This window comes from Coturnix japonica, chromosome 4 (genome assembly GCF_001577835.2).
Source record: "Coturnix japonica isolate 7356 chromosome 4, Coturnix japonica 2.1, whole genome shotgun sequence".
Classification (NCBI taxonomy): domain Eukaryota; kingdom Metazoa; phylum Chordata; class Aves; order Galliformes; family Phasianidae; genus Coturnix; species Coturnix japonica.
Genome location: NC_029519.1, coordinates 41,793,652 through 41,820,491, shown reverse-complemented (window position 1 = coordinate 41,820,491; position 26,840 = coordinate 41,793,652). Strand labels below are relative to the sequence as shown.

The window sequence follows — 26,840 nt, the reverse complement described above, 5'->3', positions numbered from 1 at the left end:
TGTGTTGAGCTATACATGACACAAAATCATTGCAGCGCACACTTTGCTTAGTGTGGACAGCTGATGTATTTTCAGAACACCAAAATCCATTAATTCACCCAATTAACTAAGTCACAGCAGACCAAACAGATCAAGTAATTAGATTTCTATTTCAACACAATGAATAGCTCTCACTTGCCAAATAAGGATCTGTGCCCAAGTTACCTGCAAAAGGTATCTCCTTTTATGTACTTCCTTAATATCTTCATATGCAAAAATGCTGCACGTTCTTTTGAGTTGACTTGGCCCCTGCCTTGCCCCCCTTGGTATGATTGGCTCATGCATCCTGTAAATGAACATAAACAGGAAAGTGATTAAAAGAGACGTGTTTTAAGAATCATTCTTTTCATTCATATGAGAGTTCAGGCATAGGAAGAACTTGTTTCACAATAAACCACATCACACTCAGTATTTTGAGAACACAGAAGCAACTGCTCCTGAGATCTTCAGCAATTTTGACATTATTTTGTAGTCAACCTCTCAAAAAATCTCATTAAATATCTGCTGTTTGCCTACTAAAGACTGATGAAACTCTTTATTCATTCACTCACTTTGGAGGCAACGTCTCAATGTCCCGTATTTCTCTGGTGGCTGTCATGGTAAATCCATCAATTACATAGAAATGCTCTTTGCCAAAGAGGAGCAGCCCTTCACTAGTGTCAAGGCCCTGAACCCGAGCACAGCGGTACATATGCTGAATCTGGAATGAAAAACAGGCATTTAGCAAAAGTAGGTCATCAAGCTGAGATGCAGATCATTGCACTGTTAGAACCAGTCCTAGACACTGCTTTGTTATGCACAGATAAAGTAAAAAATTTGCTATTTTGCCTGCTCATTTGAGAAAAACATAACCTTAGCAATCCACAATTGGGAAGGTAGTTTAAAGGAAGTTTCCACTGTATGATATAGATCGGTAAGTTTACTAACTTATACACATATTGTATAACGGGCATCTTCTACAAGCTGTAATCAACTTGACTGATGGCAGATTTACTGACATACTTCAGACATGATGGAACTATGAAATAACCAGAGCAGCCTTTTAACGCTATTCTTGGGGATAAAATATTCAATGTCCAGAATTTTCATTCTATTGATGAGGACAACTGATCAGTTTGTAGAGTATTTATATTTTCACTTCCTCTCTCAGCTCACTGTGCCAATCAGGTAAGCAGAAGATAGCTGTAAGAGAAGTCTTATGATGAGCAGCTAAGGTAACAGGGACTGTTTCATCTGGAGAAGAGGAAGCTCAGTCGAGCAGTCGAGACATTACAGCCCTCTACTACTTCCCGAAAAGAGGCTGTGGTGAGGTGGGAGTCAGCCTCTTCTCCCCACATTACTAGCAATAAGAATAGAGGGAATGGCCTCAAGTTGCAACAGGGGAGATTCAGGTTGGAGGTCAGGAAAAATTTCTCTCTGAAAGGGTAATCAGGTGCTGAAATGAGCTACCCAGGGAGGTGTTCAAGAAATGTTTGGATATTATACTGAAGGACATGGTTAAGTGGGGAGGTGTCAGTGGACAGTTGGACTGGATGATGTTGGAGATCTTTTCAAACCTTGGTGATTCTATGATTCTATGACTCAATTCTAGACAGGTTTGATTTTCCTTAGCAGGCAGGTAGTTAAAAAAAAAAAAAAGTTTCCAGTACAGCATTTGAATTGAAGCACACATTTCTTATCAAAGGTGCTACAAGAAGAAGCTGATGGAATATGAAACAGATGTAGCTGTAGATCAGGAAAGGCATTTAGGATGTTTATTTCTGCTTGAAACATTCAATGCAGAAATTCCAATATAGTAAACACTGTTTGTTTGCAGTACACAATACCTTCTCTCCTTCTTCAAGAAGTCGAAGCAAAGTTGTATTGTCAGTTTTCTCCTCTTCATCAATCGAACTGCCCTCAACAATTTGATCTTGTGACTGTTCCTGGTTCTCATCATCTCCTCCATCAGGAGCAGAGCGAGACCGTTTCAGGGGAGGCTTCACTAGGCCTAGAAAAGAAGAATTAAGATAAAATTTAAAAAATGAGAATTAAAAGATCACCATGAAAAACCAAGTTTAAAATTGCTGATCCAATGCTAAGGCAGAAAACAGAGTCCAACATGTTTATCTCAGTGCAAATGCAATGGCAAGTATAAAGGCAAACAAATTTAAAGAAAATGGGTCAGGACAGAAGAAGCGATCTAACCTTTGACTCTCGCAATTGTGTCCTCCCCATGTTCTGGCTCCTGCTGAGTGGTTTCACCCACTGTGTTTTCCTCTATGGTGTCCTGGAAGATGGTTGGGTTTCCAGATGCCAGGCGCATGTAGTACTCCTTACTGTCATAACTTATAGCCCTTCGGTAGCGAGCAGGTTTCTTAGAAATAATTGAACACAGTCACTTAGTCATTCAACTCTTCTCACACATTTCAGGGACACAGTGTGTAGCATAGAGCATGCCTACTATGTGCTCTGTGCATGTGCAGTGGTACACCAAAACATATGAAAACAGGGACTCCACCCTGGATCCAACCTGATTTACAGGGGAGCTATTCAGCCACTGAATTAACAGCAGGTTTGTGGAAATGCCTGCTGCTAAATCTACACACGGGGAGTACTGAGCATGGCTATTAGGTAACAAACAACAGCCGTCACAAAAGACAGGTGGGATACTTTTGCTGAAGCTTGATGAATCAAATGGATATTTTCTACCCTCTCAGTACTCCCTGCAGCATGTGCAGCTCATTCACTAAGACAGCCAGCTGCAAAACTAGACAGTGGTGTGAATAAACTCAACAAAAGAAATAAGTAAAACTGATGAAAGTGAAAGAGATGGGGACCTGAATTTAAGGCTCAAAAATTAACAACTTCAGTTTTTTCTTTCATTAATACATATTTTGAAGGTCGTCATGAAACGCATAAAAGGATCAATTTAGAATTCATCAAGAATCATCTGTAACCACAATGGATAACACTGCATTTCACTACAATGGTGGCACAGTGCTGATTTTTTGTTTAGCATGTTAATTCTTAGGTTCTTCATTTAATTACAAAGGTAATACTAGAAATCAAAGTAGCAGCTAAATGAGGACATTGCCAGAAACATCATTGTGGAGGTAAGCAGGGATAAGAGCTATTACAGAGCCTGCTCTCAAATTAAAACAAACTGCTGCACCTGAGTGGAAGAAAACACACTGAATTTATACTTCGGTCAAAAGTTTTCTTCTACAAGAACTGCTTAACCCAACACCTCTAGAAAGCTCAGTCTGTGAATACATTCAGCTCTTCATAAATAAAAGTTTTTATTTTGTAGCATAATTTCCCATTATTTTTGAAATTATATTGGGATAATCACAGTCCAGTGCTTGAAATTATGAGCTATGGCAGAATATCAACTGCCATTTCAATTATGTATGTAACTTGTTCACTTCTGTAGTAATAACTGGAAATACATAAACTGCAATTTTTGGATTATTTTTTTTCTTGTTGTTTATCTGTACAACTATGCAGTGGGAAACTAAAGGACCCTTAAAGTTAGCTCTATTACAAGTAGATACTTGGAATGACTAAGTGATTAAGATGGGCAACATGGAGATTCATTACTTCGGGTCAAATTGGCTGCCTCAGAACTCAAAGATGTAAGGTACTGTGATTTAATCTGCAGACTTATGCTCAACTGAGCCTTTGCTCCTTTAACACTTCAGTGGTAACAACTGACGTGTACTCCAGAATGAAAAATCCAGACTGTCCCTATTAATATAAGGAAAGGGAAACAGATACAATTTATATTTCATATTCTACATAATAATTGCTTTCATTTATTTGTATTAGCTTATTGTTGAATGTATTTAAAAAGGAGTGAGTACGTATATCACGCGCTATACTTAGTGATGGGCAAGACTGTGAATGTTATTTAAAAGAGAAGCAGTGTAACATGGAAACGTCCGCAGAGCAGCCGATTTTAAACAATTCTGTTATTTTTAAGCTAGAATTCATATTTTGAAACAAAGGATAAATATCATTAATAAAAACTAAGACTTGAAGGTAAGAAGACTGACCTTAGTGCTAACAAAAATAGATCTTTCAGCCCACGGTCAAAAAGGAGAAAGAAAAACCTGCTCAGCAGACCCTTTTAAACATTCATTTTCCTAGCAGTTCTCCCACAAATCATGTTGCCCATTACTAAACATTTTCCATCGACGATTAGTTTAGACCCCAAGCCACAACTCTGTACACAGTGAGAACAGTGACAGCACAGCCCAACACAGCCTGTTAGTGAGCAGCAAAGAAGGGAAGAGCTACAGAAAGTTGTATTTAGGTGAAGGCTGAGGAGAGCACAGTGAAATCCTCTAATGTGAATACTGAAAACAACATCTTTAGGCCTGGAAATACACACTGAAAGAGCAAGTTGAAAGCCAAATGTAGAAGCCTTGTTAAGATTGCCCAACATGCAGGAGAAACAAAAAAAAAGTTGTATTTATTTGACATTCTTTCAGTCAGTGTATTTGTTTCTTTACCTTTTGAGGAATGGTATCATCAGCTGTCTCAGGAAGTTTACTTGAGAGGTCAGACTGAAAACAGGGCATTAAGTATATGCATCAGAAAAAGAACACTTTCGATAAGAAGGCATGATGTTCTCCATTGTGTGCACTGTCAGTCACTAAAGCTATTCTGAGTCACATTGCAAGTAGACAAATATACCTAATAGTGTAATGTTGGCTATATAATGTTTTTTGTTCACACATCTTAAGTACCTTAGCACTCATTCTTGATTAGAGAAAAAAAAAAATATCTTGCATGTTCCCTTCCTTAAAAGCAAACAGAAACTAATTGCCAGGCTGTCAAAGATTATGTGCATTTCTGCCTAAGTGGCCCATGTTCATAGTCACAGATTTTCAGTGAAAGCACACCCAAACCAATGCCCAGAGGCCTGCTTGGTTTTTGCATTTTTCTTCAGATATGTTTTAAATGCTCTTTAGAACTAGAAATTGAAACAAATCTCCCATCCGTAAGTACGACATTTTGTGGCTTCTTTTTGCTAGTGATGATGCCACTGCTGCTCACCAGCAAAAGAAGCACGCTACATCATATCTTGCAACAGGCAGATGCCTCAATCTCCCTCCATACTGAGTTGTGAGAGGTCTAGTCCATTCCCTAAACATACTGTGAAGTACAACCAGACCTTACCAATCATCTAGGGCTTACAGCTATGCTGGTAAGCCAACAGAATAAAATATGCATCTTAAGAGCCACTTTGGGGGAAAAAATAAGGAAAAAAAAAAGTTTATTTTACAACAGGTCATAAAATTTCTCACAACAAAATCTGGAATTACTTACCAGCAAGTTTGTTTCCTGCTCAGCTTCAGGCATGTAGGGATACTGAGTGTAAAACATGTCATTGCGCACCATCTTCTTCCTCATTCGGCAGGGCCCCTCAGTCATCTCCAACATCCACTTGTCAAGATGGGAACCAATGGGAGGACCCCACAAACCTCGCTCTCGTAGTAACTCATATTCAATTTGAGACCACTCTTCTGTCACATATTTTAATGCATTCTGCTGGCGCTGGATATAAATGTGTTTACATAAAGCATTAAAAGCTATGTCTTTAAGCCCGTATCCAATACGAGCAGACATTTTCCTCACACTACAAAATGTCTTGTAATTAAAATTTCTAATAGCATTAAAGAAATACTCATTATAGTAATACACACTAATGAGATTTCCAGTCTCAGCTACTGCCGAATCAAGGTTCATACTGTAATCCACTAAGCAGAAGAGGAAAAAGAGGATAAACAAACTGCTTTTGGTTTTAATCTGTAACTGAATGTATTTGTAAATGGCAAATATGAGCATATGCGAGATTAATACACTGATTTTGAAAAGGGATTTTAGGAATTTTTGATGATTTTCTTGCTAACACTTAAATAGAACAGAGAAATTAAAGCAAAGCCTGTTTGATGGATTTTTACTGGTAGCTTTCAGTAACTTATTCCTGCAGAAACACTCAGCAGCTACACTGAACCAAAGGACTTTGGGGATGCTTGGAACAAAATGCAGGGTACAATGATTTGCTCCTAGGAGGCACAGAACAGCTACTATCTATGACCACATGAGTAGAAAAAGGAACTACAAAATTGTTTTAGTGCTACTATAAAAGTTATCTTGGCATACAGTGTTCCTCTGTCTTCTTTTTTTTCCCAAGAATCTTAAGTAGTATTTTGAGTAAAGGAATGGGATAGAAACATGTTGGCTTTCTAAAACAGTGTACAAAACCTTTAAGATTTAACTTAGGCAGCTCTGTTACAACAAAATCAAGATTAATTTTCCTCATTTATTTGACTGAATTAAGAAAACATCCTTAAAATAGCTGTATCTGTACAATGAAGCGCGCCACTATCAACTTTCTAATACTTCATAAGCCACATACTGAGAAACAGGATCTGTACAACCTAACATCAAAAATACCAGTTTCAAGTGATTCTCTGAACCATACCTCCTGATATTCTTTATACTGCATATCAACAAGATCTCGAACCACTGCGATGTGAGTAAACATCCACTGGGAAATTTCCTAATAGAAAGATAAGGAGACAGACAGAATCAGACTTCATAGAAACAAGTTATGGAAAACCTACAAATGATTAACAATTACTTGGTCACAAAAACTATCTTCTTAAAAAACGATTTGGACTAATTTCAAAATACAGCATGCAACTGTATTTTCAAGGTTGTTTTATAGTTTTGCTTTATATGGGTGTTTTCATGGTTTTGTTTTACAGCAGCAAATTCATGTACAGGGGATACCATGCAAGAGAAATGGGCAAACATTTGTTAAGAATGATGGTACAAAACAATCCCAAATAGCTAAAAGAAGCAATAGCTGAGAAATATTACTACTGCTCTCCATTTTCTAGTAATACTTGGTAGATGCTGACCAAATTTGATAGAAACCATAATAGCATCCATCATACTGTATGGAAAAACACCTGCTTTCATACTTTGCTCCCTGTAATGGCATGTCTGGTAACAGATGCTCTCTGCAGAGCTTGGGGATTCCTTCCTTTTCACTTTAGTGTGTGTGCCTGTTCACCAGGAAAAGGACTGAGAACACCGAGAATTCTTTATTAAATCAAAGCCAGTGCATAACTCCCAGATGAGCAAGTGAACTGGTGAGCTTCTTTTCCACTTACACAAAGCACAACTCCGGATGGAATCAATAGAAGCTACATATTTCCTTATGGCAGGAACATATCTGCCTTCCATGAGTCTCCTCACTATTTCATATACTTATTATAATAAGAATTCAATCCTCAAAAACTTCCAGATCCCTCTTTCGTTTGTTTTCTATGTCCCAAATACTTTATATGAAGTTGTTTGGTTTTTTTTTTACAATGCCCCATCAGGTCACGTCCAGTTTTTCTCCACCAGTCTTCACTTCTTAGACAAACAACTACCTTGACATCTATTACAAACTCCTGTGGTAAACTGAATTTACGACCCAGTTAACGAGAGAAGTCAAGCAGTCTTTCCAAACCCAGAGAGTTTACACTCTTGACTTACTATTCCAGAAAGGCAGATACACCTGTTGGATTAGGCCACACAAAAGCAATAAAGTTCTATCTTCAGCAAGATATTCAATATTCAGCAAGGGGAAAATTGAGCACAAATTATCACCTTATACCTTGAGAGACACTTTATATTGCAGTATTTACCATATACTCCAAACATATAATGCTGGATTTGAGACTGTATTTTATGAAGCAAAATTACCTGCGTCGAGAGATTGTGTTTGTTGAGTCCACTCTCCTTCCGGTTTCTCCTGGAACCTGTTAGTTTAGAGAGGCCAAACCCACTGCTCACTCGTGAGAGCTTGGACTGTGTGCTTGGAACCAAGGCCTCTCCTCTACTGATGCACTTCTTCTCATGGGCTGAAAAACAAAGATTTTACATGTTGGGGCTTTTTTGTTGTTGTCACTGGCGTTTCACTAAATAGAGTAACAATTTCTATTGCTCTCAAAAACTTCCTGTGCTTTTCTGAGTTGTGTGTTGGGTTTTTTTTAAGGAAGGAGTTGTTGTGTTTTTTGGTTTTTTTTAATGTTGTTGTTGTTCCATTGCTGCTGTTTTTAAAAGGAGAAATTCCCAAGGGAAATCTTGGTACTTTTTGAACTTTAAAAGGATTAACAGATTAACTTGAATAACAGATCTGTGACTCCTTTCATCAATTATCAAAATCAAAGTCAATGAGCTCGAAGTTGTCACCTACTCCCCTCCAAACTACAACTACTTTCAGTTTTTCTGAACTTCGCCTCCTAAAGAAAAAGTGGGTATTCCAAAGCAGGGAGACAGTATCTGTAGAAATCCAGTTCTGAGGAAGGCCCAACAAGTCATCACAAGGAATGTCTATGGAAAGGCAAATAAGTGAACCAGCCAATCACCACTGCAATCCATAAGGCACTCTTTGGTGTATGCTTGTACAGAAACACAAGAAGCCACTAGGATCTGCAAAAGCACTGAATAAAGGTCCCAGATATGGACCTTGTATATGTTTTTCCTATACCCAGAGCTGTTTCTGAATCAGAGATATTAAACTTTAATAATAATAATAAGTATTTACCAACATACAAAAGGTATGCCCATATCAAAACATCCAATGCATGTGGCTCACTTTGGGGAAAGAAACCACTCAGAACAGATCTTGAGCTGCACTTACCCAAATGATTTTGCCAACACTTTAAACTTGCTTCTTCAATTAAAGGTCTTGCAACAGTTATATCCACTTGGCCACGGTCATTGACAGGGAGCGTCACTTTAAAAACTTCTTCTAAAACCTGTTTTTTACTGTGAATCAGCTCTGTCCACACTCTGTTTATGGCTTTTAAAAGAAGCTGGCGACCTGCAGAGGTACAAGACCACAAACAGCAAGTTCTCTACAATGCTTACTGAACTGGTACTTTTACAGCAGATCAAATAAAATAAACAATTACACTCAAGGCTTTCCCCTTTTTTCTTAATTTCTGAAATGCCTTTAACTAGACTTTTTTTGTCAATCATATACTGTTAGACAGACTCTGGAGATCCATTTTGACATCTTTCCTCTGTGAATCTGAAACATCAGCTCCAATTATTTGTGATTCCTCTCCCACACTCATGCATAGATTAACTAAATGAGATTAAAAACAAGCTTACAGATTACACAACATTTCATATATATATATACAAATTACTTTTTTTTCCTCTCTGAGTGTATTAATACACACATGCATAAATGCTAAGATATAAAAAGATCAAAAACACAATCTTTTTCCCCACAGACAATTCATAAATACCTTATGAGAGAAAGATCCTAATGATGTTTTACATCTTATATCAGTTAAGCCTTAACTATGCTCTTATAAGATTCAGCTGATAGAGAAGCACAGTGCACACTTAAGATGAGCCATTTACACTGCATTCATTCAGTGCATATAAAGTGGTATCTCTGATTCTAGTGCACATCCAGTAAAAAACGAGGACTGCCTGCTATTTTTACCAAACAGTTCTCACTCTGATTATGTTTGTCTTGGTGTATAGGGTATTTTGAAGGTTTTTCTTTGTTTGCCGTTCTTGCACATACACTCCTGTTCAAAATATAATGGGAGTAAAAGACTACTGATGTCAATAAAGAAGCAGCATTAGCAGACATCTGTGACTTGATCACTTAAGATTACCTTCACTGACATCTTGATTGTAGACTCCATCTGGTTCTATATCAGAAGGGATCATAATGTGCCAAGTTGTCATCCTGGCTTCTGCTTCCAATCCAAACCCATCAACATTGCTACAAATACACAAAGAATTAACATCCAGAAATAAATACCAACTAAAACCTTTGATTCCCAATGATTGAAGCACAAAGACGTGTGCTGCTACAGGAACACATTGAGTCCACCTGAGTTCTGATGACATACAGTCACAAGGTGAACTGAATGCTTTTGAAAGAGGATACGATATGAACACAGATGTATGTTACTAGAGGAAGCAGTAATTCTTGAAGAAACACTGTGGCCATCAACAGAGAACATTAGGGTTTATGCTGATGATACTTCCCAAATGACTTTGGATAAAAACTCAAGTCACACAACTTCTTGGAAAGAAAAATGGAAACGCTAGTCAGGCATTTGGAGTAAATGGGTGTTATTACCTAGTTTTAATCCTGACTAGACTTATTTAAACATCCAAATTAGTAAGAATAAAAATACATACTAAATGACTCTACAGACAGCAAATCTAGTGACAGATCCCTCTGACAATTACTTAGCACCTGCATTTCTTTCTACCTTGAAAAGACATAACAGTGTCAAAGTGTAATAACAAAATGGTTAGATATCTATTATTTTAAAATAGATCTGTGAGAAAAAGTAAGACTGTTCCTTAAACCTGAGCTCTTCAAATATAATTTCATTTAAATGAATCACTTCATTTTCTCTGCATTTCAATGGCTTTAAGGTTTCAAATTGTCATCAACATTTTGCCTACTTGTCACAGGGCAAATAAACTTCTATCTGAGATGCTTACCTCCCCACATGCAGATTAATCAAGCAGTGAGCAAGACAGCTGATGAACTCTTGATCATGATTTCCAGGTCCCAAAATTAAGTTTCTGTTCACAGTGAGGACCCTCAAGGAATCAAGAAGAGCCACTTGCTGAGGAACAGTTTTGTGTGCTCTTGAGAACTGATATAAGATAGTTCTGTTCAGGCAGTGATAAATAGCATCCAGCGATAGTCCCTGAGATCTTCTTTTTGACTGATGGTAAAGTAAGAAATAAAACAAAAAACACATCATCAGATGGCAGCGCTTAAGTCAATTTACAGGTAGGTAATCTTCCCACATGCTGACTCATGCTGCTTCTTCAGTATCAGTAGCATCAGTTCCAGTGATCTCTAGAGCCAAAATGATATCAATACAAGATAATACATTTAAGATTTCAACACCTACAAATATCAGTCTACTGTTATTTTCTCTGATTTCCAAAAGCAGAAGTCGTCAACAGTTTCCAAGAACAGAACAGGAGGAGGTTTTCAAAATATCTCCCAAGGTAAATTTAGGAAGCTTTCTGGGGATTTCAAAAACACAATTTCATCTGAAAGCAGTTTTAACTCTATTGCCTCATAATAAAGTACTGCACACTAACAAAATGTGCTAGAAAAGCTCAGTAAAAAATGAAAGAAAAGAACACACTTCTGCACTGACCGGAGACAGGCCAGTAGCATTGAAACAATTAAAACCTTCTTTGAGTCTTATCTATCTAGGCTGCACAATTACCCTGCAAGAGACCTCATCCAAATAGTATGCAAGCTGTGCAGAATAGTCACTCTGCAGATTTTAATTTCAACTGTGAAAATGGCTTTTCAAGTAGGCTAATAAGAGAACACTATTACCTGTGCAATTAGCTGGATTATGAATTCCACAAGAAGTTTGGATTCTTTGTTGAACATGCCCTGCCAAAGCTTATCTACCACACGCTGTGTAAAATAGAACACGTTGTTCACCAGAACTTGGTAGCTTCCTCCACTTGTTATGGGCAGAGATGCATCTTCGCCTAGGTAACAGCACAATAAAGCTTTCTTCATTAAAAAAGAATAAATATGAATAGATACATCGATATTAAGTTTGTGTTTGTGCTTACTGAGCTTCTGTAAAAGAGAAGCAAAGACTAAGATATTCAAACAAAAGCCAAAAGCTAGTGGTTAACCTACATGGAATGTGCAAGTGATTGTTTGAAATCAACACTGACGTGGCCAAAATGAGAGGGGCAGGGCACACAATAAACTCCCAAAGCAATCCTGGAAAATCTATCGTCCAGCATTACTCTTTCCTAGCCTACCACAGCTATCTAAAATGAAAAGAACTGATGTGGAATTACAACCCAGAATGCTTACTGGAATGGACCAGACTGTGAAAAACAAAATGAAACAAAAAACAAACAAACAAAAAAACAAACAAAAATCACTATGGATGATGCTGGTGGTCCATTCTTACAGGTGGGAGTGAGATACTAACCAGTAACACTCCACTCCCTGTTTCCTTCCTGTATTAAATGTCTGACAGTAGACTAAAGCATCACCTGAGACTCTGTTCAAGATAGCCTGCATCAGTTTAGTTCTATCGCCAGCAACAGATGCTGCATGAAGTCATGACATGGAATACCAATAAAACCAGAGCAACTGCACTTCATATGTGGGTACGCTCCATTTCCAATGTGAGAATCATCACTTGGATTGCTGCTTACACAAATGGATGCCATTTAAACTCTACTCCAGTGCATTCCAGTTCCACAGGACAAATGGTGCAATGACCCTGAGCTACCTGATACATTCCAGCAAATAAATTAAGCTCACATACCACACTGGCGCAAAAAAAAAGAAAGACATAACGAACTGTATCTGAACAACTAACAAGATGTGAATCCTTCTGGCAAGTTGTATACTTTACGTAAACATCAAGACCATCACACTTATTAAAAACAAAAACCAAAAAACCTTTCAGAGAATACAGGTTTTACAGCAATTTTTAAAAAATCATACACTTTCCCTTAACTGAGACAGCTTGAGAATTAAACATAGTTATATTACCCAATAAAACATCAGCTGCGAGTAAGTGGTCCATCACGCTATCCAAAACATAGGTCTGAAACTCTTTCTGCTGCGTTCGTGTCGATCTTTCAGGGGAAGCCTGATTCAAGAAATGCAATGAAAACACAATGAATATCTCGGAGAGAATTGAAAAGGAGAAAGGGAGTTCTAGGTGAATTTTTGTTTTCCCTATCTCACAAGTGTTATCTAAAAACTTAGGAATGGACATCAAATACACAACAGCTGTATGCAGTTTTATGGAGTGAGCAGTACTCCGATTTAAATGCATTAAGTGCATCTTCCGCCAATATGCCAATGCATCTTCTATTTCTTCCATAATAGGAAATGGAAAGGAACACACTCCTAAAACATGTACCAATTTTTAACTGAACATATGGTTCAGCTGTGATCTCCTCAGTTCACATAATGACTCCATTCTGAAAACACAGATCAAACATCTAAATTCACCATCACTTCTATGAGGGCTTTTGTGTACCACAACATCAGCCTTGATATAGTCACATAATAAATGGATGCACCAAATCTTTATTTCCTTTGCACTTCATGGAACTCTTGGAGCAGGTCCAGAGGAGGGTCACCAAGATGATCAGAGGGCCAGAGCACCTCTCCTATGAGGAAAGGCTGACAGAACTGGGATTGTTTAGCTTGGAAAAGAGAAGGTTTTGGGGAGACCTCACTGTGGCCTTCCAATACTTGAAGGAAGCATATAAACAGGAGCGGGAACAGGTGTTCACAAGGGTGGGTAGTGATAGGACAGGGGAGAATGGTTTTAAACTGAGACGGGGAGGTTTAGGTTCGATATTAGAAGGAAGTTTTTTACACAGAAGGTGGTGACACACTGGAGCAGGTTGCCCAAGGAGGGTGTGGATGCCTCATCCCTGGAGGCATTCAAGGCCAGGCTGGATGTGGCTCTGGGCAGCCTGGTCGAGCAGTTGGAGACCCTGCACACAGCAGGGGGGTTGAAACAGATGATCACTGTGCTCCTTTACTTCTCGGAAAGGGTAGTCAGGCATTGGAATGCACTGCCCAGGGAGGTGGTGGAGTCACCGACCATGGGAGTGTTCAAGAAACGTTTGGATGTTGTGTTGAGGAATATGATTTAGCTGGGAAGTATTGGTAATGATTGGACTAGATGATCTTCTAGGTCTTTTCGAACCTTGATAATTCTGTGATTCTGTAATTCTGTGATTCTTTTCAACCTAGGCCATTCTATGATTCTATGGAAAAAATACCACCACATCTTGGTGTTCCAAAACATATTCTCATATCTACTAAACGCTCCACTCAGAATTCCAGTGTTTTTTAGGGCTATTTAATTGAGCCTGCTTCATTTTGCACTCTAGAAGCTTGGCAGTGTGCGCATATCCAGCACTCTCTTTATGAGGGACCAGTAACAAACACCGACAAGTCGTAACAGATTAAAACAGCAGTAAAGTAATCAGAACAGATTGACATGGCCTCAAACACTCTTCCTGATATTTATGTAAAGCTGCACCACTTGACAACTTATTTTTTGCTTTGCAACAGCAAAGAGATGTCCATCTACTTCAGGAAACGTGTAGGGGATCGTATAAGCACAATCCAAAATTCCAGCAACTGCTGAAGCAATCAGGGACACAGCTGAACAGGGATGATGTAACAAGTAGTTAGGGACTGAAACGTTAATCAATGCGAACTAAATGTTTCAAAATACACTGTGTGAAGATGATGTGGATACATCAGAGCAGTTAAACTCCTCATTGCCTGCCTAACCATTAATAGAAGGCTGCTTTGCACAGCTGTCACAAACCTGAATGGAGAATTTTACAACAAGATAATACACTTACTCTGAATTCTTACAGCATATGGCACCAGATGTCCTGCCACTTTTTTTTTTTTTTCCTTTATCTAATATGAATAAAACATAATACTTAATGTTTCTTGAGGGATTTGTAAGGATTTTATATCTTGAGCAATACCAATACAGTTGTCATAGGGTAATGAATGTGTAACAAATTAATCATACTCTGCAAGAATAGAATTTATGGAAAGCTGTGCAATTCATGCTACACTGGCAAAGTATCTACTGCTGCAAGTCACTTCCTGCATCACCAGATAAAAGGAGTTACTGGCTCAGATGCCAAAATGATGTCAAAGGAGAGTACAAAATCGGAACCAAATCTTGACACAGTGCGCTCAGTTACACACGTGGAAGCTAACAGTGTCATTTGACCGACCAAATTAAAGCTAAGGAGCCCACAGACAAAACTGATAGTAGTGGAGAAGTTAATATAGCAAAAAAAAAATCCCATAAATAGCATGAGGATTTTTTGCTCAGGAATTTAAGGGTGTTGCTGACATATGCAAATACTAGGGCAAGGAAATAAAACCCAGAAGGCATTCAAAAAGAGAGGCTGAAAAAAATTCTCTAATTTTTGCTTTCTCGGGTTTTCCAAAGCATTAAGCAATTTCTGAGACAACAATATTCTTTTCCTGCATCTCTTCTTTAATGACAATTTCCAAGATTCTACCGAATGCCATACAAAGGTAAAGGAGAAAAACTGAGGAGAAAAAAACATCACAGTAAGCTCAAGTCAAAATTAACTTTACCTCTAGCAGAAGATCCACCAGCGGAGTCTGTTTGCTGGCTGGTGTGAGACACAAGTTATCAATTATGAGCACACGCATGAAGTCAAACACAAACTTCTTGGCAGGATGATTCGTTAGGTATGTCTTGGTGCCGACATTGCAGTATTCTGACTGGCTCCTGTTCATGCCAGAATCTGCAGCAAAGGCTTTGAACTCTTCAGCTGGGGATCCGACCTCATCATCAAGATCAGTGACCTATGAAAAACAGCATGTCAAAGCTCCAGTGCTGACCAAATTAATAGAAGTCATTCTGCTCCTCTATCCTTCACTTGTCATTTCAAGACTACACACTTCATATCTAATTTCCTAACTAATCTTCCATCCAAATTCTAGTTTCTGGTTGCCATGGAAAAAAATCCAGCAAAGGCTGCCATCAATTACCCCAGTTAGAGGCCACATTTCATATGAAAGATATCTATGAACAAGAATTCCTTGGGTAGCTTTGATTTTGAAAAAAAATGCATATTCTCATTGAAAAACACACCAAAAAACAAACAAACAAAAAAAAAACACCGAAAAACGAAAACCCAAAAGTACTAAGAAATGACGTGGAGATATAAGGCTCTTATATACAGGTGAATGCCAAGTCAGCATTACCAGAATTCCTAGTATCTTCTTCAAGTTAGAAGAAAAATTAATAATCTGTATGTATTTATTAGACTCAGCAACATATAGCTGTAAGTATTTTATCATATCTTATCCTAGTTATAGCATTTGCCAACCTGTAACCTAATTATCCTTCCACGCTTTTAGTGTAATTACTTTTACATACCAGCTAACAGTAACTGTTTGTTTCTTTTCAAGCTCTAGAAACAACACAATTTATAAATAACAATTAGGTCAACGAATACATAAATTAACACCTTGTAATATTCTCTGCTTCAGGCAGCTATGCAATGAAAGCTGGATTCACATACTATCCTAGCCAGAGTCCAGAAGCTCCAGGTAAGGCAAGAATACTGTTTTGTGGTTAAGCCACAGAAAAAGTGGGGGGAAGAAGCAGTTTAAGATTCTATCACATCCTCCAGAATGCAAAGGAGAAAGAGACGCTGAGTCAGTCTTTTTCCTATTGTAAATCTGAGTTAACTCAATTCTTGTATGTGAGAGAATTAGCCGACTAGAAAATGAATAATTAGCGTACATTACCCCAGAAATGAAGTTTCAGATGTCACTGTGCAGTACCTGCCTTTTGGTTGAGCATACACCCCTCTCAGTTTCAAAATGTAGATACAAATTTTCCAGTCCAGTCTTTAACACCATCAATTTCTGCATGGCAAGTAGAGCTTCATCTTCGTTAAGACTCATAACTGATAAAACCTCAAAAAATGCATTTGTGGGAAAAAGAACAGAAAATCCAACTCACTGAATTTCCTACCATCTCAGAGTAAGGTCGTATGTTGAAAGGAAATACGGTTGCTGCCAGCGCACACAGGAACTCTGGGCTCATCCACAAGGAAACAAGGTCTGGCACATTGTGATACAAATAGCGAAAGAATTGCATCAAGGTGACGGGATATTCTCGAAGCCAAGAGCCTTCCTCCTCAGACTGCCAGGGCTGGATTGGAAAACAAACAGCATGTTAGCGTTGATGGAGCTATTTGAAGAACACCCCTATCAGAGAAGAGCTGTGGAAGGAGGAATAGTATGGCCAGAGATGGGGTTAAAAGCATCAAAACTAATCAAGGACTTTTTCAAATAGAGCAGAACCGTGTGACCAAACACGACACAGTGTCAGAAAACAGATCTAGACCACGTCAGTCAATGTGTTGGAGCACATGTCAGAACAGATGATCAAACAGGCATCAGAAGGATGTGACTAAATACACGGTGCCCAGACACACGAACTAATGTCTGATCAAACATGAGACAAAACACGTGTCTGAGAACCTCACTAGCTTGTGAGGAATGGGGCACCACATGTGACAAAATGCTTGGCTGCTTAGCAGGACACATGATGATGAACACCTGACCCCAACATGTGACCAAGCATATGAACACACCAGTCTGATGAACCAACTCATAACGAACGTGTACCCCAGCAGGTCACCAAGCCATATTTTCTGGATATGTGTGTTCTGGTCACACCTGGATAAGTCAACACACGTAAAACATGCAGCCAACAATTCCCAGTGCATATTACAAACATGTTACCTGCTTGGTCATTACATCTGAACAGGTGCTGCTTTACAAATACTTTACAAGATCCTTTTCAGCAAGCAAACGCTTTCGGTCCCAGTTAATACAAAAGTTTCCCACTAAGAAACCAACTTTCACTACTATTGACATTAGATTCAAAAATGAAAAGAACATAAATTTTTCTGGCAGTAAGTTCATTTCATCTAGTATGTGGCTATTAATAGTCACGCGACTTCTCTGCATATGGAAGCTTCATGCACAAAATCAGTAACTATCAGAGCCCTGAGCAGATGGACTGGAGAGTCTGAAACATACTGCCATGATGTTAAGCAGGAAAAAAAAAAAAAAAAAATCTGTTCTCTCTGCCAAGGGCATTTTATCCTTCTGCTTGCTGGTTTTGCTTTACTCGCAGCCTTTTTGTGAAAAAGCAATGCTAATTTTATGGCCACTAATATTGCTACAGGTAACAAGAAACAAAGAGAATAACCCAATGACAACAATGGCTTTTAAGCAGGTATTATGAAACTAAAGGCCATCTGGGTTTGTCATGACACTAAAACTTAACCTTTTCAATTTGGCTTTTGACCATATGGTGGACTTGAACAATTTCATATGTTCAAACAAACACAGAATACTTATGCTTACTGAATTCAGCATGCTCCTCAGCATTCCCAACAGCAAGAAGGCAGCTTCTGTGCAAACACTATGTACTGAAGAGGTAACAGTGCCACAAGAGGCAGGAACTCCAAATATGAACGTCCAAATAGAATCTAAATCAAACTATAAGAGGTAAAAGAAGAGAAAGACACAAAATAAACCCTTTCTGAGGTGCAATTTGATACTACTTTTTCCTTGTATCTACGACATTCACTTGACAGTATCTAAATAATAAAGTTTACAGAATGTAAAAAGATAAATCTCCCAGAAATTCATAGGCAGATCATGTGTCACAAGGCACTGAAGAAAATTCCTTCCAGCCACAGAGCAACATAACTGCAGCTTCCTCCTCCAGGCATTTACATCTTCTGAAGTGAGATGTGCCAGTACAAGTGCTGCACAATCAACTCATTTTACTTCAGTATATCTAGCAACCAAACTCACTAAGTGTCCCACAGGAAAAAAAAAAAAAAAAAAGAAAAAAGAAAAAAGAAAAGAACAAAACAAATACACCAAGCTGTATTTTCCAGTAATAAATTTTAAAAAAGCATTTAAAAATAAATAGAAGAGAGACAAACTGACCAAACTCTAGCATTAAGAGCTCTACCACCAGACATTTCAGATAGATGCATTTCATTTCAGTTTAACATCACTGTATCTCAACACTGTAAGCAGAAGATGAGCTTCACAACTCCACAACAGCACTGTGCTACATGTGCCGTCGAGTATTCCTCTTGAGAAAACGTGAGAGAATACCTTCTGATCTGTAATTTTTACCTTCAATTTCCCATTGAGAAGTGGATGTTGGCAGCCCTGGTATCTGTTCTAAGTGGGTCAACCTGGAGCAGGCTTTTCTCCATAAAAGACTACACTAAGGCTTCCTATTTATTTACATGCAATTAAAACAGGTTAAAAATCAACCTGCTGAGAATGATAATATATTTTTCCTTTAAGAACTACGATGTTTCCCTGAAAATACAGGGGTTTTTTAAACTAACTGCCTTGCTTTGTCTGTAACCTCATGATCTCTCCTTACCACAATAACTCTCACTCTTCCAAAAAAGTCATACTGCATTCCATGTCAACTCAACCCCAGAACATCCAAGACAGAAACCAGCTGCTGCTCTACCACAGCAAGCTGCCTTCCACACACTCCCACTGCATCTCATCCTCCCACTCCCAACACAGCACAAAACAGGATACACTGACTTTCGTGTCAGCTGCAGGGGACTGGGGGTGTTAATTCATTATTTTCTTTGACGACAGACAGAATAACACTTACATCGTACTAGGTAATCCCTACCTGTGAGCCCTGCTTACATCGGCTGCTGGCGATGGGCGCACTGACCTGAAGGTTTTCAGGCAGCTCAGTGACAGGCTGCTGCAGGAAAAGGGCCATGAGGAGGAAATAGAGCGCGGGTACATTTGTGTGCTTGGGGAGAAGGGACTGAAGGACAGGGAAGCCTGGGAAGTGACATGCATCACGGTTAATCTCCCGGACTGTCGATCTTCCACCAGCACTCCTGCCAACATTGAACCCTGAAAGAGAGGAAAACACAAAAGTCATCAGTGATAATAGGAAAATGCCTGTGAAGCTCACCCATACTGAAGTGTTGAACTCAGGAAATTCACGCTATAAAAACAAATGCCTGAACACATACATACGCACTCAGATCCATAAATATACAAATGAGGAATCCAACTAATTAAACCCTTGCCACAGACCTGCATAAATTCTGTCAGCAAGATTAAACAAAAAATCAATCTCAGCTGGTTGCAGCAGAAATCTTGGAGTCAATATTCTGAGATGTATTTAAAAAAATGGAGAGTATGAAAAATTAAGACAGTTGTATCGGTCATTGTTGTTTGAGGAGAAGCAATTTTTAAAATACCTTTTTGGCTACAGTGTAGCTTGGCATCAGTTCAAATGACACATGCCAAATTATGAAGAAAAAAGGACAACTCCACATATGCTCTTCCAATATGACTGTAAATGCACATCTATTTTAGAAAGATTATGTGACTGCAGAAATTACTGGACATTTAAAGAAAACCCTGAGTAAGAAACAGTCCACGGCCTAAACTGTCAACAGGTTTCAAATTTTAATGCTGGTACACACAAATGTGAAGAAATTATTACACAAAGTGCAGATCTGAGTCAGCCAAACAACAGATGCTACAGCATGTTTACAACAAATCTTTGCATATGTGATATGGTTTTTTAAAGACCATTTGCCAAAGCTTTCCTAGTTCATTGCTGATGCAAAGAATGATCTTAATACCATGAGAGATGCGTTATGGGAAGCCACCGTGAAGAGACTGAATTCCCAGACAGATGATTCTATGTGAAGAATAAGGCTGCACAAGGTACTCAGAATTCGAAGAGAAAAAGCACAACAATCTAGACTTCATATTTCACTGAAGTGCAGTAAAGTACACATTTTAGGAAAATCCTCCTTCAAAATTAAGAACAGTTCAAATTTTAACATTTATTTTCATATAATAAACCAGTTTGGAAAAGTCTTTAGTGAAGAAACAGATCACTTTTTGCTTTAACACAGAGTAGTCGTTACTTGCACAGTCACCTTAGAAGTGACAAGTAAGCCGTATTAGCAGTAATTACAACTGCCCTGCACTGAAAATAGGCAATATCCTGATCAAGTTTACCAAATAAAATGCCTGGAGATAACATAACAGAGGGAATAAAGTTAAAAGCTTGCACAAACTTGCATAACAAATACATTACTTCTCTCCAAAGACAGCCTTTGTCATGGTGGTAACAGAAGAGGGGCAAAGTTGTTCTTTGTGACAAGTTACCAAGCCCCTAAAATAATACTGACTTTAATATCATTTACCATGTCTTTTTTTCTTGAGAAACTCCATAGTGAATGCGTAGCTACTTAAGATCCAGTAGTTAAGGGATGAAGAAGAAAAGGAACTTTGAAAAACAAATAAACAAGCAAAAAAAGAAACAAACAAACAAAAAACCACCCCAAAACACCAACATGGAAATACTGCTTTCTTGGTGATCCTGTACTGCTGTGGCAAGTGGGCATTTATGACAGGTTGCACTTTCTGTAAAGATTCAAACTAGAATCTCTATAATAATTAAACTTCATGGCAAATAACTAAATGCCTTCAGCAAGCAGGGACGCATCCTATGCTTGTATTTTTCCCTCTTTGCTGGTGTCAAATGAAGAAAAAAAAAAAATCACGTCCTCACAGACATAAGCTCTGGGAGCCCTCCTGTCTCATGTTGCACCCCGTTAGAACAGTCCGTACAGACTTCTGCCAGTAGAGCTGGGGCTACCAACTACAAACACTGTAATAAATTTCAGGGAATCAGAAGGGCAAAAGAATGATACCTCCACTGCCCGTTTACCAAAAAGTAACACCCTCATTTCAAACAGCTTAGAGATAGCTCAGAATATAGCACTAACACCTTATACCATCCATTCTAGGTCCCGCCGGGTAACGGAAAACTCTGTTAAGTCTGGGTAAAAAAAAAAAGGCTTTAAGAACCCTCAGAATAACCTTTAGTAGCAGCCAGGGGGCAGACATGTGCCCAAAGAAGGTATGACAGCAAGCTAAGCAGAAGAAAAGAAGGGCTGAAATGAAGCTGTGCACACAGAAATTTCCCAGGTAGCACAAATCCAAACTGATAACTCTAATTTGCATAGAACTCACTAAACAAAGCAGCACAGGTTTAACACTGCATGATGTCATAAACTAATGCAACTAGTTTGTTGTTTTTTTTTTTGAATCTTCATTTGCTTGACTGTAGCATCTTTGCATTTAGCTCAGATATGCTTGCCCATGGGACCTAATTAACCATACCTCCACAGCAACAAAAAACTGATTGTGGTACAGGCTTCATGCAGAAGAAAATGCAACACTGAACTATAACAACATCTGTGTAATGTCAACTGTGTAGAACTGCTCCCTTTCCCTTAGGAAACCTATTATACCTCAGAACAGTGAAGGGCAACAGCATCTGACCAGAGCAGAGACAACAGTAACAGGAAGGATGCACCCATAAGAGAGTTTTCATACCATACCTAGCACAGTACCAATCTTATTGGTCAAGACGGAATCCGTTTGATCAAGCCAGCCTCCACCACTGAGACCTTCCTTGAATTTAATAAGGATGGACTGATTACTCAGCAGGACCACAAGAATTCGCATGGCAGCTGTGACCGTGGTAGAATGCAGATGTTCTTCCATGAACATCATAATCCAATCAAACCCCAGAGTCTTGACCAGTTCTTCACAAGCCCTAACAAAAGAGAAAAAGGTCACAAATCAAACATTTATTGTTCTACTAGACAGCATAAGTCAGTGCCCTCCACTACAGAGCAAACTTCAAGACTGAAGAAAATTCAGATCTACCCAAGCATTTTCTGCATGCTTAAATTAGCCTATCTCTGAACAAGGAATGTTAGTCTGCTACTCTCACCCAGAGAGCAATGTCAGTTTTTGTTTAAGTAAAGGGCAAGACTGAATATAGCTAACTCAGACTATTCCGACTTGGATAACATCTCTCCAGTTGATGTTTCTGGCATGAAACATAGAATGCTGACCTGAAAATATTTGTCAACCAACTGTTCTTTCTAATTACAACTAGCTGTGCCATACATAGATATGAAATTTTCACAGGTATATCTTTTAATAAACTGTTTTGGTTTTAAAAAATAATATTTTATCTACTTGTTTTACTAAGAAAAGAATTGTTTGGGAATATTTTAAGAAAATACTGTCATGTAAGTTCTATCTGCTCACTACTATTATTATTACAGCACAACAGAACATAAAACTCAAGAATCATGAACTCTATTTCTTCCAGCACACCCACTGCTTATTCAGCAACAGCTGCGTAAATCATTCAACAGTCCCTATAAAATTATACAATTTAAGCAATGAATGGAGTGGAGGTCTGCATAATTCTCTTTCTTAAATCAGAAAATATTATCCTTGCTCTCTCTCTCAAGTTCTTGGTACTTACTGCAAATTAACAGCTGTCTTTTCTTTGGAAGTATATAGAAGTTTCAGAAGGATATCTAAAAGCCTGTTCCGCAGTAGGATAAGATTAGCTGAAACAAGTCCTCCAAAATCATCCTCAGTTCCTAGACAGTAAGTACAAACAGAATTAAGCAAAATTAGACTTCTGGAACACGGATATTTTAAAGAATACTCATAATCTCCGTACACAAGTAAACTCAATCTGTTCCTACTGAGATCAAGAGAAAGCTGTTCTAAAGCACAGACAGCCTGCTACACTTGATCTGGTACACACTGCTGAGAAACGCTTGGTGCTTCCATTATCTTTTCACAAAGCATTTCCTGAGCATTAAAGGATAGATAGAAGGATACTGCATCTACTCTGACAATTATCTGAACTGTGGTGTTGTGCATTAGCTAAGCCAATTCGTATCTGACAGGCAAAAATTAATGAATGTTGAAGATCAGTAACCTAAAAATATGAAATCCAATGCCCTCCACCTCACACTTCCTTCTCCACTGCTGTCCCAGAGCCATTCTACCCTAGGGCTCTTCACTGCCCTAGACAAGGAAAAAGCAGTAAAAGCTCTGGATAACCTGGGCCGGCCCACAGGGGAAATACAAATAGGGATCTCTCTCCTATACCCAAGTCATTGTTTTTTACTGATTAAAGCTGAAACATCTTCATCTTTGAGACTGCAAAGAGAGAAAACATTCAGAAAGGAGAGACATGACATGCAGTGACAAATGTGCAGACTGCCTAACCTTGATCTTTAGGAAAAACAAATAAAGCTCACTGGGAAGTAGAAATCCATCTCTGTTACTTGTTCCTGCCTACCACTATATTCCCAAGGGATACAGAAACAGCATCTTTGGGCTCCCAGATGCACATTGCACTTCCCTATCTCATTCACATAATAAAGCAGAGATACACACCTTTAGCATTTTGGAGAAACAGAAGGACAAAGTGCAGTGTTAAGAAAAACAAAACAAGAGTTTGTGGTTTTTGCAGTGCTTCACATGCAATACTAAGAAATGAAGTTTCACAGCTGTCAGCCATACTACAACAAAATGATACTGCTGTACATTTTAAGCATGTAAGTGGAAAAGAGAAACTTTTACTCTTCTAATGTTTCCAAAGTCATGCAATAACTTACCACTCTCAAGCTTTTCTTCATTATTTATTTCCATGACTACAAACTTCTCACAGACCGCAAATGTAGGTAAAGTGGAAGAGATGAACTGTCCAAACCTTGATAAACACACAAAGAACATGACGCATCGATATGACAGATGAATCTTCACCTATCAATAATTTACACCTACTGTAATATCAGAACACCAGTAAAAGGGCAACATAGAAAAACTTTCTTATATTTAGAGGTTGATAAAAACAGCCTAAATCTAAAGTTGCTAGCCAAAAAACAAAATAATGTACATTATTATCTGAAATCTTGGCAGACAAGTTTGCAGTTATGGGCCTTAGAGGTATCTTCATACTTTTTCTTGAGTTTTTTAAGTCCTGGTAAAAGGAATTTTGCAAGTTAAAGGAAAGAGAACAAAACATTCACCAACTATTACAGCTGAGCTAGAATTACATTAACAAAACTGTTCACATGGTATAACATTTATGTCTACAGCGTGAGATGATACAACACAAGCTCATAGTTTTCAAGAACAAGATGACAACTAGCTGCTCTACAAAGGAGATAGAACACATTCCTCTTTCGCCTGGAATTAACCTGAAAAGATCCATAGGTACTTATTCTAAGCTGTCCAATACATTTATCTTTATTTCCAGGAAACAGAAAAGATCATGTTAGAATGCTCAAATTTGCATTGGAATTCCACAGGAATTTAAGAATTACACCTATGCTGTCTGTTCTTGAATTGCTTTCTGATGTTTCTGATAGCTTTGACTGTACTCAACATAAGAAGCTGAAAAAAAAACTACTCAGAAGAAAAAAACCATCCAAGTCTGGTAATATTCTATCCATTTCCATAAGAACCAAACAGGAGACGAAAAAAAAACAGTTAAGGATTTCAACATATTTCAAAACATTTCACGTAGTCTTGAATGGATGGGTTGCAGCCATTAATGCAACTTTCACCAATCTTAATTATGCAAAATAATACAATTATACATAATTACTATCATTATATCTAACAACCTTAAATATTTTTCTGTAGTGATGAATTAGAAAAAAATCTTGAAATTAACCTTTCGTGAGAGAGTCATCAAAGCTGGATTTTAACCAGAAGCATCCTCATGCTCAACCTTGAGAAACAGTCAATTGAATTTAAAAGCGCTCAGCATTTCACATGAAAAATGAAGCAAGAATAGGGCACCACTGTTATTTCCCTGCAAAACACTGAGCAGGTTCTATCATTCAGTCTCCCCTCTTTAGGTATAAACTGAACTTAATATTTAAATCAAGTTTAAAAAAATGGTTATGCTTATGTCCTCAGTCACTTCTTGTAGGACAAAATTCAGTGCAGGAACTTTCTACATTTCTTACTCCACAATGGTTTAACTGTATTTTGATCAATGTCAGCAGCATAATGAAACACCTAAGCCAGACTGAACATGGGCATGAGCTACCTGAGTAAGTCATAACTGCTGGGGAAGCCTTGAAGCAAGAAGCTCAGCACATTGCTAATTGCAGCAATAGTAGGCTGGGAGAGAGACATATCTCGAAGAGTCAAGAGCAGCCTTGGGATAAGTTGGAACTCCCTCATTAACTTCGCATTCTTTGCAGCTTCACTGAAAAGGAAGGAAAGGAGGCGTCAATTTAAAACTGGAGCATCCTCTACATATTATCTAATCTTGCGAGCCTCATTAGTAGGCTAGCACCAGCTCATACCTGGACTCTGTGAGAAGTTCAATGAAGTGCTCAAATAATGACAGATGAAGTTCATAGGGTGCATGAAGCCAGACCTGAAATACAGAATAAACAATGGTTAAGGTTTGTACTCGCATCAAGTTGAAGACTCTAAGCTGGCAATCAAGCTTAATTTACTAAAGGTTATGAAAGTCTTGAAGAGATTAAAACTTTTACCTGGCTACTGCACTCATAAGCTGACTGCAAGGCTCTCAATTATTATTTTTCCTCAAAATTCAGTCGACTGTTAAATATTCTAGTGCCAACTAAACAAAAAAAAAAGCACATTGGCACTAAAGATGGTCTCTGTAAATGTACCATGCTTGAAATTCAGAGTAACAGACAAAAAAGAATTAAATGTTACCTGCAATTTTCTCCTTAAACAGACAGTAAACTGACCCAAAAGTTATTTGTGGTTTACAATGCTGATGTGAAATGCTGGATGGTACTGCTGTGTTTATTTGACTAAAGTAAAGATTTCCTGTTAGAAAAATTGACCTCTTATCTATCAAAACTAAGTAAATATACATAGAACCAGAAAGTTCAACATTACAGCTTCTGATCTCCTACTGAAAATAACACAATGTGTGCAAATCAAGCTGCAATGAAAAACTGTCTTCATATCTTATCTAAAATGATCAGAACAGTCTTTTCCTTACTCTGCTTAGTGCAACTATAAGAACACTAAACTGATCAGATTTTCATGAAATAATAAGCATATAACCAGTCCATCCAGCTTAAGAGACTACCACAAATATTATCAGAGGTAGATACAGTAAACTCTATTAGGCTTATATTTAATTTTGTGAGCACAAAGGGAACATTGTTGTAATTCAAATGGTTTGTTAAAAAAAAAATACAAAAAGAATTATTGTTTATACAGC

At 38.2% G+C, this 26,840-nt stretch overlaps 1 protein-coding gene across 8 annotated transcripts in view; it reads right to left on the bottom strand.

Annotated features, from left to right (window-relative positions):
• The window catches only part of WDFY3 (WD repeat and FYVE domain containing 3), a 127,761-nt gene that overhangs the window by 18,982 nt on the left and 81,939 nt on the right, over positions 1 to 26,840 (bottom strand). For 4 of the 8 annotated variants that reach the window (XM_015861634.2, XM_015861628.2, XM_032444429.1 and 1 more), the window contains 22 exons: positions 25,939 to 26,012; positions 25,677 to 25,838; positions 24,232 to 24,326; positions 23,079 to 23,199; positions 22,135 to 22,352; positions 19,380 to 19,615; positions 18,065 to 18,199; positions 16,647 to 16,838; positions 15,245 to 15,478; positions 12,635 to 12,734; positions 11,441 to 11,601; positions 10,576 to 10,805; positions 9,729 to 9,838; positions 8,732 to 8,914; positions 7,792 to 7,949; positions 6,515 to 6,592; positions 5,356 to 5,583; positions 4,536 to 4,589; positions 2,227 to 2,395; positions 1,866 to 2,029; positions 591 to 739; positions 205 to 325 (listed from right to left, as the gene is read on the bottom strand). In XM_015861634.2, the coding sequence (XP_015717120.1) occupies positions 205 to 325; positions 591 to 739; positions 1,866 to 2,029; positions 2,227 to 2,395; positions 4,536 to 4,589; positions 5,356 to 5,583; positions 6,515 to 6,592; positions 7,792 to 7,949; positions 8,732 to 8,914; positions 9,729 to 9,838; positions 10,576 to 10,805; positions 11,441 to 11,601; positions 12,635 to 12,734; positions 15,245 to 15,478; positions 16,647 to 16,838; positions 18,065 to 18,199; positions 19,380 to 19,615; positions 22,135 to 22,352; positions 23,079 to 23,199; positions 24,232 to 24,326; positions 25,677 to 25,838; positions 25,939 to 26,012 (3,372 nt within the window). The remainder of the gene's footprint in view (positions 1 to 204; positions 326 to 590; positions 740 to 1,865; positions 2,030 to 2,226; positions 2,396 to 4,535; positions 4,590 to 5,355; positions 5,584 to 6,514; positions 6,593 to 7,791; positions 7,950 to 8,731; positions 8,915 to 9,728; positions 9,839 to 10,575; positions 10,806 to 11,440; positions 11,602 to 12,634; positions 12,735 to 15,244; positions 15,479 to 16,646; positions 16,839 to 18,064; positions 18,200 to 19,379; positions 19,616 to 22,134; positions 22,353 to 23,078; positions 23,200 to 24,231; positions 24,327 to 25,676; positions 25,839 to 25,938; positions 26,013 to 26,840) is intronic. The other 4 variants (XM_015861631.2, XM_015861630.1, XM_015861632.2 and 1 more) reach the window with 4 other exon arrangements.